Below are 13,239 nucleotides of genomic sequence, written 5' to 3'. Positions count from 1 at the left end.
AGAGTATCTCATCCAGGCAAAAAGGAATTTGCCTGAGTAAGGCCAGGGCAGAAATGAAAAAAATTCAGCATTTAATCTATTGTGCATTACTTCTGCTGCAGAAGAACTTGTGTAAGTACTCCATGAAGTGGAATAAGAACATGTCCTCGCGATGACCTTATCTGCTATCTACATTGCACATAAATGCGTTCCCAAATTTAACAAAACAAAACCTGTCTTTTTTGCCATTATACTGCTAGTCATTCTTGAATACAACCTTATTTTCCTAGCTCCACAGCCCTTAGAGAAGTAAGCAAAGCACAATAGGTAATGTATCTTTGAAGTAATAATAAAAATCAGCATGCAGTCTACAATAAGAAATTCAGAAACGGAACTCTAATATAAAGAATATGATTTGCCATCTTAGGTTATTGTTATTGTCTCATTCATAACAAAATTTTGGAAATGAGAGGCACTTACTTTTTCTGCCTCTTTCCTCTATACTGTGATACCACATTTTTCTTCCTTTCTATTCAGTACAGTGGATTTTTACCTACAGCTGTATAATTGCTAAGTAGTTTAAAATGTGAAACAGCAGTATTTGATATGACGAGCTATCATTTATACAGAGCAATATGATAATTTGAGAAGGATAGGGAGGGTGGGTATGGATTCTAATTAACACTGATGAACCTGGTTCCTAAAGATTAAATTCCCAAATGAGTAACCGCTACCTCTCTACACACAGGTCTACCTCATTAAAACAATTAAAAAAAAATTATAAGCTTCACTCCATGTCAAGATATTGAAGGCTTTCCAAAACTGATTAAAAATATTAAATGAGGTATTGAACTACATTTAAAATCAACCTTTTTTGTGTATTGAAAAGTAATGGTCTATAATTTGTATTCAAGTGCTTTTATTTCCAGTGAATAATAATTGTACTGCAGCCAACTTGGTGCCCTGTTCTTCTGAAAACCTCAAGGGATGTACAGAGGAGGATTTTGTTTCCTACTGAAGACACACACTTTGCATAACATTACTTCTCATGCTTCAGTTCTTATGTATATGCTTAACTTTGTTTCATTATGAGTTTGTTTTTCCACTGATGGATCCTTCAAACCAGTAAACACAGATGAAAGTGCATCACTATTAGATATGCTGACAGACTCTGCAAAGAACTTTATGCTAAATGAAAGCACATGCAAACAGAGGATTCGGCCCAAATGCCTTAGGAAGTGGACTTAAAAATCAGGAGATTTCTAACACTCTGTTATTGTCTCCTGTTTTTCTTTTTTTGCAAAACCTTGCCTACAGCCACATGATGTTAAACTAAAGCTGAAATGACACACACAAGTGTTCATCACCCTGTGTCCCCCTGAAAAGAAAATAAATTCTGTGGCAGTTGAGGAATCAGTCATTTCTTATCATTTGGCCCTTGTGCAACATTTGCCCCCACTGATCTTCCTTATGTCGAATCCCATCTTCCTGGGTCCCCAGTCTGCATCCTTTCCACTTACAACCTCCTGCTTTTCAGTTCCCCTACACAGCTGCAGACCTTGTCTAGGTTAAATTAAAAAGTACTTGTTTTGGATCATAGTATTACAATGCACATGGATAAAAAAAGCATAGTGATAAAATTATGTCTGTAGACAGAGAGCTTCCTGTCCCTCTCCCTTCTGTCTCTCATACACTTTTCCAGCATATTTGTCTACCTTCATGGTCACCCCATAAGGCATTTCCACTCTTCCAGCCACCTCATGGTCCTTTGGGGTATATTGGGAGGGCTTATTTTGCCCACGCAGGTCCACAGGACAATGTCAGTCAGAAACTTCTGTCCTAATGAGGGGCAGTGACCTTGTGATGCAAAGGAGAAGCTTCATGAAAGCAGAAATCTTAAAAATGCATGGAAATTCTTACAACACTATATTAGGAGACCTGTGATCCACAGCAAGAGTGGAAAATACTCTGAAACAAACACAAGTGTGCCTGAAAAATTAAAGAGAGAAGAGCTTAGGCAACATTGACAGAGACTGAAGTAACTTTCAGGGTTGGTCAGTATTTCTCCCTGCGGAAATACCAGTGGGCCACCAATTTCATCTTGCGCCACTTGGGATGGAAAATCCTAGAACAAAGGAAATGTCAGGATAAAGGAAAACAGAAAGGAAAAAAAAAAAAGGGTACTTTTATCTTCAGGACTCTCAGCTCTCAACCATGAGATCCAAACACTGTCTTCTCATTAGTTACAGTTTCAAAGGCCAGCAATATCTATAGTATCTGTTGTTTTCTTCCAAGTAATATGTCCATCATTTTTAATAATTTCTTAGCCACTTTTTTAACCTATCAGACAATGATTGCTGTCCACCTCTTTCGACTTCAGTTAAATATTTATATCCCATATTATCAAATACTGTTTCAAATATACTACATGCCACAAAATCTCCTTAGCAGCTCACCTGTGCTCCCCTCTCACCATAGCTTATGTTGCCACTAGTTTAGCAAGTAAACAAGTTAGATTAAAGCCACCTCAAATATGTCTATATGTCTAGAAGCTGCAGTAAAAATTTACCCTTATGCATCCTGTGGATTACATACAAGCCATGAAAGCTTCTTTTACTACTGAAGTAGGCAAATCTGGAATGCAAATCCTGAATTTCAGACAAACAAATGATTCCTTGTCCAAGTCCCTTTCCAAACTTGTCCTTAGGGTATTGCATGTATATAAAGGGGGAAAATTTGAAAGATTCAGACAATCGCCACAGACACCTTTAGTTCTAACAACCTGCAGGTAGAGGCACAAGTCTGAAGGAGGTAATAGTAGCTAATGGATATTAGTATGTGCCATTACCTGATCTGTGTGCACAATTACAGCAATCTACGTATACTACATTTGCTTATCAAATTTGGCTTGAAGAGCCTAAAACAACCACTTTTCAGGAACAACATATCACTTCAGAGTTGTTTGCAACTGATGGAACTTTAACTTCGAGAAAAGCCACATGGGTATAATGCCTAAAGGAACCGAGAAAAGTAATTGCTTCCAGAGAGATTTCTTTCCTAAACTAAACTGAAGGGGAATACAACAATGAACTCCACTTCTCGAAAACAGACATTATGAGGCCAGAGAACTCTACCAAAAATGAGAGTTTTCCTCTCCCTTAACAATGCCAGAAACAAGAATGTTAAGACTAAAAACATCTCAAGACACACCACAGCTGTCAAAAAATTGTAAACAATCACTATCTCTGCTCTGAGACAGTCCCAATGATTCAGCTGAACAGAGCTGTTTAGTCCTATCAACAGCACGAACTGTTTAAGTTGTGGGAGCTCTACCAATTAGCACAAGAAGAGGATGTGATTATCTTTTACTGGTCTATGGGTCTCTAAGAAAAAAACAAAACATTGCCCCTCATCCTGCTAAAACGGTCCAATTTCTCCCTTCCAAAAACCTCAAAATCAAACAGAAAATCACAGGCTAGATTAGTGATGAAGCCAGGTGCCCTGCTGCAGTGGAATTTGAAATAAATTAATGCAAAATAAATCAAAGCAGAGATCTTTTCACATCTACTGCTAGTAACAGAAATGTTGCCTAGAAGCTTTCAGACATTTTCAGATGTCTTCTCATCCTCGTAGCATCATTGCTTTTCTACAAGATGGTGGTTCTTGAGGAGGAAAACAACCATCGTTATAGAACCATTTTGAAGTAGAAACAGATATTATGAAAGCTAACAAATGAAAAAAGAGAATCTCTTTATTACATTCTCATCTATTCCACAGATCTTTTATTGGTTAAGTAATTTATTTAGATTGTGAACTGCTTTGACATCACTGAGGATGGCAGAACTACTTCTGATCAGAAGAACATCATTTAATTATTGCCAAAGAGGAAAAAGTCATAAAAGTATGAAAAGTTCATAGGAATACACAAGGCTAGCAAAAAGACAAATTAAAATTATCCAGGCACTATATGTCAACACAATGAAATTATACATAGTATTAGAAAATGTGTCAGGGTAGGAAACGTTACAGTCTTGAAAACAGTGAGCATTTTGCCAATCATTTTCAATATAACCGTGAGGCTGCTTTTTGCAATATAGGACGTCAATGTCAAAAAATAAAAAAAATAGGTGGGAAAAAAATCCTCTCAACCTTCAAACAAATACATTAAAAATATGTAAAAAGAGATAGATGTAGTTTGTAGTGATAAGCTACCATCTATACATCTAAGGTGAAGCATGTCAGAAAATGCTTACAGACACCTACCTCATCTTGCTTAGGAATGCTGAACTTTGTTATCTTTGACTTGGTCCTGGCTGAATCAGCCTTGCTAGAAGGCACTCCCCTGTATGATTTGGTTGTCTCTGCTGATAACTTCAGCTTTGGAGACTCATCAGGGGCCTGGTCTTGCCCATCCATTGGTCTCACATAAGCCGTCGGTTTCTGCTGAACCAGACTGGGCTTTGAAGCTAGTGAAGGTGGGAAGTTTTGGACACAGTGCCCACCACCGTGCTTTGCTGGCCTCTCTTGCACTTGAGCTGCTCCATCGGAAGCACAGCTTAGCTTCAACTGCTGCTGCACTCTGGTGACGTTGTCTCCCAGTGTTGACCTCAGCGAGCTCTGCTGGGCAGTGTTGGAGGAGGAGGAGGTGGGACTAGATGCATAGCGTTTCAGTTTGTCCAGACCAGATTTTTGGTTAGCCAGTTTGAAATCGCTCTTGTGCGACTCCAGTGACCTGTGCCCATGCTTGCTTGCTCTCTGCTGGCCCTCTGAAGCTGAGTTGTGCCCGGCCTTCTGCCAAGCCATCGTGGAGCTTTTGTTCTGTTGGGCAGGTAGAGCTGCTGGTGTGGAAGAAGCAGCGCTGCAAACTGGTGGAGGTGGCAGAGGTCTTGAATCAGCAATGAGGTGCTCATCAGGCTTAGGAAGAGAGGCCTGGGGAATGCCAGGTTTTGGGACCCCGACAAGGTGGCTCTGGTTTGATCGATCAGTTAACAAGTCTTTCATTTCATCGTAGTTGCCAAGTGTGTTCTGGATGCGATTTGAGAGCTCGTCTCCCTTGTTAGTCTGTAAAACAAAAATAAGAGTGTTCTGTAACGGTCAACATAAGAAAACCAAATTTCCCTGCATGCCTCTGCTGGAATCCTTACTGAAGTTGCACTGCCTTATTCAGCAGCATCGTTGAGGGATGAAATCGAAAATCCTTATTGTCTCTGAAGGCACTTGTCAACATCTTAAATCTAGCCTGAACTGGAAAAGCTATAAAGGGCCTTAGAGTATATAAAAGAAAAGAAATCTATCACTGGTATCATGCTGTAGTTAAAATATATTACCTGGAAACTAGAAAATTTATTAGTGCAACTACACCGAATGGTTTGGATTAAATCTGACCATGATAAAACTTTTCCTGTAGCCCAGTGCAAGCTTTTCTTCAGCCATGAGTGTAAGCTCTACATTCCTGATTTCTTCCTTCGCCTGCTTATGCTTTCACATTTCAGCACTGGGAAGCCACACAAGTGTTAGTGCAAGCACTGAATGAACTCACTAACCCACAACCTTTGAAGTCACTTGTGGAGACACCATGGGACCATAGGAAAACTATAGGTCATGATGCACCTTCTTTGAAAAATACTGTGTAGGATGCTCACTCTGGGCATCTCCCCTCTGAAAAAAAAAAAAAAAAAAATTGAACAGATCCCCCCAGGGTCTCAATAATGCTCAGTGCTTGCTGGGCACTGAGTGGGACAGTGGAACACCGCTCGAGACAGCCACCCTTTCTTTCCTTTGAGATTAATCACCACTATTTTAAAAATAATCCATTTACTTCTGACTGAAAAGAAGTTTCTCAAAGGAATAAGAAAAAGCAAACAAACAATATTTAAAGTGATAGAATATTATTGCTTTAAGAAGCTATTATGAACAAAAGGGCGAATTTTTGCAGCAGAGAGTTTTCTGAACCACCCCAGTAAGCAGGCAGGTGATGTCAACAGTATTCTCCTTTCTTTTATTCCAGTTATGTCATGATCTGCCATGAAGAGAAATGTGAAACCGTTATCCACAGATATGGACTGGCTTAACTTAATTTTAACTGGCTTAAAAGGGTGCGTTCCTTCACTTTTCAAAAACAACACTGGCATCCTATAGAAGAGGAAACTCCTAACACGGCTTCAAAAGTGGGAAGTATCATGTACATTTAAAAATGAAGTGATGCAAATGCAATGCATTGTCTACTGCTTTAATTGGATAAGAGGGAAGCTTGACTGGCACATTAAGTGATGTAGATGGCACTTCCATGCGAATCCCCTGTCTTGGTCTGCTTGGTTGGTACTATGGCAAAAGCTGCAAAGCTGACAGGGGAGATCCTGAGATGCTTCTAGATCAGGCTCTAGACTGCCTACAGTTGGGCTTACTGATCTTCAAGGGAGTTGGAGATATGTGATATGTTGCATATGCTTTTACTAGGTTCTACTTTCTGTAAAGCAAAGATAAGTCTCCTTTCATCCCATGGACCTCTTCTGTATTTCCTGTGGATTCTTCCACTAAAAGGTGGAAACCTGGAAGTTCTCTTTAATTCAGTCAATTCTTTGCAGTTTATATACTTTAATTGTTCATCACTACATCCGTACGTTCCTGCTCTAGAAAGTACAGCTTTCCCAATACAAGGTCTATGCTTTCTCACGGTTGATATTTGGATGAGAAGTAGCTACTAGTCTCATTGCAGATTGTCTGTGGGATATAAATACCCTAGAAAAGTCAGAAGATTGTCTTCAATGTGGATGATATGTTCACAGAAAGATAAGTCTCTTTGAGAGATGACAGACAGCCACAAGAATAATTGCAGCAAACAGATCTATATGATAACACATGCTGTCCTGTGTCCAACATGTTAGTGTTTTTGCCAGACTGAGAACAGCTTGAGGTGAGAAGATTTTGAGTAGAGCTGAGCTCATCTAGAAGAGCTTACTTACACTTTCTTGGAACACAATGGGATTTGAGGTACCTTATTTTGAGCTTTAGATGTAACACACCATTACTTTCTCTGTAATGCTGCTGGCCTTATTTAGTTAATCATTCATAATAGGAAAATATATTCATGAAATCATTCATATTAGTCTCAAAATGTAAGCAGGAAAAGCATTCAAGGCAAACCTTTCTAACTTACAGTGCTGTACAAAACAAAGTGGGAACTATTCACATGCTCAAACACCTGTAAGATCCAGTATTTCTAAAAATAAGCCTGATGGTTGCAAGGAAAGCCATCAGAACTTTTCCTTCATTAAAAATACTGCTACGGTTAGTGAGGAAGGGCATTCTATCAATGAAGCATCAAGAATGAATTTTCTACTTTTTTAACTCCTGTGAAAGACTTTTTTTTTGTAGAAGACACTGGATTTCTTTCATAAAAGGTTGCTATGGATACTTCGAAAGGCACAGGGCAAGGGGCAGCCCAAACAGTCAGGATTTTTCAGAAAATCTGATGCTACAGGAGTAGAGATATGTGTCAAGGTGAGAAAGGGCATAAGATGTAAGAGATTTCCAGTCTGCCTTTGATTTCCAGATATGGCCTTCCAGATAGCAGATCATTTAGTTCTAGCTCATGTTTCTCAAGCTGTGCAGAGGAACACTGAATTCAATCAGAACTTGCAGTGAATGTCACTGTAACTTCATTCCCTTGTGGAAACACTGAAGACTTGAACATGATCTTTAAAGATGGTATAGCAGGTTTCACTTTTATTTTTGCAGATCATTTAGTTCTAGCTCATGTTTCTCAAGCTGTACAGAGGAACACTGAATTCAATCAGAACTTGCAGTGAATGTCACGGTAACTTCATTCCGTTGTGGAAACACTGAAGACTTGAACATGATCTTTAAAGATGGTATAGCAGGTTTCACTTTTATTTTTGCAGTAAGGTATCCTCTTTTGCAGTCAGTCTCTCTTCTCAGCAAGATCAAAATGCTCACAGCCAAGAGTAGCAGTGCTGCACCTCACACTGATGATTCAGAAATGCTTGCAAGAGTTCAGAGAGCCCAAGGGTCCATTGCCAATGCAGACCTGACATTCAGAGTATCTCCCTGTCTAAATTTTAGTGCCAATAGAGTCAGACCGATGCATCTTCCCAGTTGCTGTTACTGTCATTCCCATGAAGCTGCAGTTGACTGATGTAGCTTGACTGAGCTTTGCATTTCTCAGTGCTTCCTTGCACTGAGCCAGCTGTAGGATGCATCTCTGCAGAATCTGTTTTAACCAGCTAGGCCAAAATAGGGATATGATGATTAAAGATGAGATGCATGGATGGCATCATTATTCCGATCTTCTGGTTCTACAGAGTGCAATGTTTTTTTGTCCACTCTTATTTAGGTGGGTGGAATTATACTGTGATTGAGTAGGAGTGATTTCAAAAATCATAAACAAATTCATAAACTACTGATGTGTCTGTGATGCATGAAGTCTGTGTCATGACAGTCAGTACAGGGGTCAAAGCATTGGGACACAGGTAGTAATCATGGTGTGCAAAAAATTCCAACTATACCACCTTTATAAATGTTTTGAGCATCAGTATTATCCACTTTAAGCATGACAGACAAAAGGTATCAAGGACCCAGCAAAATCAAAGACCCTGTTGCGAAGGCCTATTTAATTGTATCTACCAAATGCTAAATGACTATGACCAGTTGCAACAGAGCCCTCACTAAATGTCAAGACACAGCTGCATTAATTCTTTCTTTATTTATTTCTTTTTTTTTTTCCTGTGGATTAGCTGTAGTAGCTTGATTGGTCTCACAGTAGACTTTCTCAAGTGGAACCCTGAAGAGGAGTCCAAGATGCTTCTCACGGTTTCTAAGTGCCTTGGTCATGAATCTCAAATCTGGGCAACTAGAGGCCAGCTTCGAGGTGGATAGAGCTGTCTTCTATCAAGGGCCATGGTTTGAAACCAGTAGCTCTTTGTTTTTTATTACGGTCTAGAAACACACAAAAATCTGGAAGGAACACAAGCCTTAGCAAGTTAAAAGCTGACTGTGGGCCATGGGCAGTTAAAATAAAGTTGCCAGGTCCCAAACAGGCCTGCTGGGAAGAGGCCCTAAAGCACCCAAAGCACCAAGGATGAGTAGAGCTCCATGGAGAGGAAATGCTTCACAATCTGGTGAACTGTCACGCTAACTTGGGCATCACTGGGCGGGCACAGTAAAAGATACACGATGATGCTTTTGATGCATGCAGGCAGTGTCTGGCCTAGCTGCTGCGGAGGAGCAGCCCCTGTGGGATGCTGCTCCCAGGTCTTGTATCATTTGCGTGTTTCTGTCAGCAGCAGTTAAATGCCGAAGATCCTCCTTGATCCTAAGGGGAAGCGGGGGAGAGGATTGTGCCTCATCACACTACTGTTCCCAAGAGGGATAAAGCAAGGACTTGAGACTCATAAGCTACTTCTGCTGTTGCTGAAGGCAGAACATGGTTAGCAGAGAAAAAGACAGTCAGGATTTCATTGCATTAACCTTGCTTAGAGCATATTATTTACTATGCAGCTTGACCTTCACAGGCAATTCTAACGCAATTATTTTCTTCTATGTGTTGCAAAAACAGGGTACCATCACCTTCACCTCCAATTTTAATGCCACCTTCACCTCTAATTTTAATGCCAACATTGTTAGGGTGCTGCTAGTTTATTTCATCCTTATGTGCAGCTGAATTATAAGAAGATAATGTAAAAAAAAGAAAGAAAGAAAAAGCCAAAAAAAGAAAAGAAAGAAAATCCAGTTCCCAATGAGCCATAAATGTTCCATGTGAATTTTGTGAGCCTAGCACTTGTGAGAGGTTACTGAAACCTGGACAACACAGGCTGAAAAGCTGCATTTTTATACTGTGGAATAAATAAACAAATAAATAAACAGCCAGCTGGGAAGCATCTACCTTGTATGGTTCACTGAAGAGGGAGTAACTCGTGTTAAATGTGCCATCTTCCTGCTGGGCCTCCTGATTTCTCCTTTCCCATTCCTTCCTTCGCAGCACATTTCTATCCGGCTCATAGACACTGTAGCAAAAAGAGGAACATCTTTTTTAAGAGTGAATAATTAGAGGGCAACATATAAGCCAGTGAGAATCTAAAACTGAAGAACACTGGTTTGCAGACAGATGGCAAAAGTAAGCAAGGACATGAATCAGATGCATGCCAGTCCAAGCAGGCTGAGGAGACTCAGGTCTCCGGGAATGCGGCTGCTTTCTTCACACAGAGAATAGGTAATTAAATTCTTACAAAAGAATTAAAAAAAAGAAATCACATTGCAGGATCTAGTCTGCTTAGAACTTCTCTGCTTGAAATGTGACAAAGGAAATATCTAAGCAACTTTGACAAAGACTGAAAGTACTCTTAAGGCAGATGGTAATTACAGCTATGAGTAAATAGAAATTATGAACATATTTCCACTTATGACATATCCTCTGAGTGTTGTATGAGAATGCTCCTTTTTTTTACATCGATGTGTTTCTGTAGTGATTCTTTCATTAACTAGCTCCCTGAAGAGCTGTTAAAACTACATGCTGTAGTGGTTTCCACAGTTAGGCTGCTGCTTCTGATCTCTGTTAATCAGCCAAGTCATGAAACTACTACTGAAACAATTCCTCTTTCTGATGGATTTGACACCATCACAATTTCAGAGCATGAATAAATGAATACTAGCATGATCGTGTATGTATGGCTGGGAGAGTGCGGCTGGTAAGAGAATAAAATCTATGCACTGCACAGTATCAATATAGGCACACAAAATAAAAATCGACCTTTTTTTCTACAAATGCCAGTTTAATGCATGACACTGTAAAACACAGGGTCCTTTCCCCAGCTCAGCACAGGTCTGCAAAATTCAATCTCTCAGGTATTGTTCTCATCACAAAGGAAACCAATGAGTCTAATAAGTTTTCCGCGTTATTTCAGATAATGGCACGAGCATGAGGGTTGCTTGTTTTGCCTAGCTCAGCTCATGCCTGTGTTTGGGCGCTCTAAGTCTGTAAAGCAGATGCATATATTAATGCCATGTAAATGTACCATACGTTAATAAAAAAAAAAAAGATTGTCCTGCTAACTAGTAGTTTCCCAGATAGCAAAACACATGCTGCATTGGCAGCCCACATGACACTACCTAGGATGCCTCAGGCAAGACTGTAAAAAGGCCAACAGCTATCTTATTTTAATCCGAGAGAGCCAAAAACACATAGAAAATATAGACACTCTTAGTATTTTAAAACAATGCCTTCGTAGTCAGCAAAGGACACTGAAATTCTACCTTTATCCATTAATGCTGCCAATTCCTCCTGGACAGGTCTACCCTAACTAGTGTTCATGTGAATAGACTAATCCGCAGTGGACTCTGAGCTGACTCTTCTACCTGCCCCGCAATTGCTGATGCCAAACACGGAGCTCTGAGCACAGGCACTTATTTTAACACAGAATTTCACTACAGCAGCTTGGAGAAAGCTTCTGGACACTTTTTTTTTTTTTTTTTTTTTTTCCTTCTGCTTACAAGGATAATTTTTATCCTGTGCTCTTCAAGAGCAATGTATATATTCCACATCAACACTCCCCCTTCAAAAAGGAGTGCAATGAGTAGACCGTCTCAGGATGGAGCTGGGGACAACAAAATACTCCAAATGTCCCCTGGGAGGATGAAAGTAAGGAAGATGGAGGCATGCCAGGGGCACGCCACTGTGCACCCTGCAGATGCCACATGGCAGAGCAATCCTCGTCTGCTATTACATGAGACACTGTCCTCAGCTACTCCGTCATACTATTGGAATATACCCTCATGGGATACATCATGTATAAGAATTTCTTATAATAAACCTTGTGTCTAATTTGGTTTTCTGCCACCCCAAATAACTGTGGGTTTATCTGCAGTTGCAGGGATCTGTTTTCATCACCATCATCAGCTGCCTTTCCCCACCCTCGCCTCTTTGAGACACTTTGTATTTGGACTCTAGCCTGCAGTCAAATAGAGATGGGCAGCTCCTCTGAGATTAATTACAATACTCATCTTCATCCGGTTTCTAGGAAGTAAACAAGTGCAACATTCTTCACTGTGCCTCAGACGAATTAAAAAATGTATCAGCGTGATACTCCTTAAGTGGAGGGATTTATTTATTGCTTTTTATGATAGAGGAAAAAATCAATAAAGATATATAAGTCCTTTGATCTCTGAGGCTCCTCCTGCCCTTCCTGAATTAGACGCTGGCTGTTAGCAATGGCATTCATGATGGGCAATAATTTAGACTGATTATGCAAATGACAAGACAGTGTGACAATGCCTAATATGCTGTGTTTGAGCAGTAAGTTAGGAAGAGCTACAAGTCGAGTTGTATTCCTTTGGTAATACCAGATGGCAAAATCTCTAGCATTTGCGAGTCTGCTCCTTATTTACATGAACATTACAACAATCACATTTCCTTGAACGTATGTCACTGAATGTATTTATTTATTTTGGTTCAAGGAGAATATTGCCAACTGCTGCAATTGTCTTTATTGCAAACACTTCAGTTAATGGAAAATGAGTGTCCTTAATAGTTTCCTTCCTTCTTCCGTTCTATTCTTTTAAATTTCTAATTTAAAATAACAGCAAACATACATACACCTTTTCAATCGTATACACTACATTCCTCTTTTCCACTGCATGAGCCATGTAGAACAAGTTCACACAAATCTTAAGATTTTTTCTCCTCTGGTGCATGCATATGTATGAGGTGTATGTATATATGCATATTATATGTACAGGCCCCCATCAGTTTATTGAGGAAGGATTTTCTAGTACAAACCAAAATGTTGAAGCCGTTTTGCAAGATTAAGCAACTAAAGAACAGACAACCATTCATCTCTCAGTAAATTGGTATAGTTTATTTTATAGGGGTCAATTTCCAACAAGATGGATTTAGATATTTTTTAAGCAGTATATTGTTTTTATAAGATGCTGCACTCATTTCATATTCCTGCTTAAGGACATTAACTGATGCATGAGTGATGATTTAAATACTTACAAATCTGTACATGAGTAAATGTTGCATTATAAAAATGATACTATCCCAAGTTTAGCACACTGATTTAAAGACACATTTTCATTTACCTCTGCCCTAAGATCTGCCAAGAGACGTACTGAAAAGGAAACATTTCCTGATTAATTATGTCCAAGTGCCAGCGCCTCAAAGTGCTTCCAGCACAGCATCATCATCCAGGCTCCTCAGCATTATGTTCTCGGCTTCTTCTAAGGTACCTTGAATAATTTCACTAT

The 13,239-nt window shown here is 39.6% G+C and overlaps 1 protein-coding gene across 2 annotated transcripts in view; it reads right to left on the bottom strand.

The window, feature by feature from the left end:
* AFF3 (ALF transcription elongation factor 3) overlaps positions 1 to 13,239 on the bottom strand; it is a 299,418-nt gene that overhangs the window by 243,786 nt on the left and 42,393 nt on the right. For both annotated transcript variants that reach the window (XM_010222664.2, XM_088520310.1), the window contains exons 2-3: positions 9,881 to 10,001; positions 4,243 to 5,040 (exon numbers count right to left, since the gene is read on the bottom strand). In XM_010222664.2, coding sequence (XP_010220966.2) covers positions 4,243 to 5,040; positions 9,881 to 10,001 — 919 coding nt within the window. The remainder of the gene's footprint in view (positions 1 to 4,242; positions 5,041 to 9,880; positions 10,002 to 13,239) is intronic.

The sequence above is a fragment of the Tinamus guttatus genome, unplaced genomic scaffold (assembly GCF_059628265.1).
Source record: "Tinamus guttatus ecotype Peru unplaced genomic scaffold, ASM5962826v1 Tinamus_guttatus_pri_ptg000002l, whole genome shotgun sequence".
Classification (NCBI taxonomy): domain Eukaryota; kingdom Metazoa; phylum Chordata; class Aves; order Tinamiformes; family Tinamidae; genus Tinamus; species Tinamus guttatus.
The sequence above is the reverse complement of the archived record's forward strand: the minus strand, read 5'-3'. Positions and strand labels throughout refer to the sequence as shown.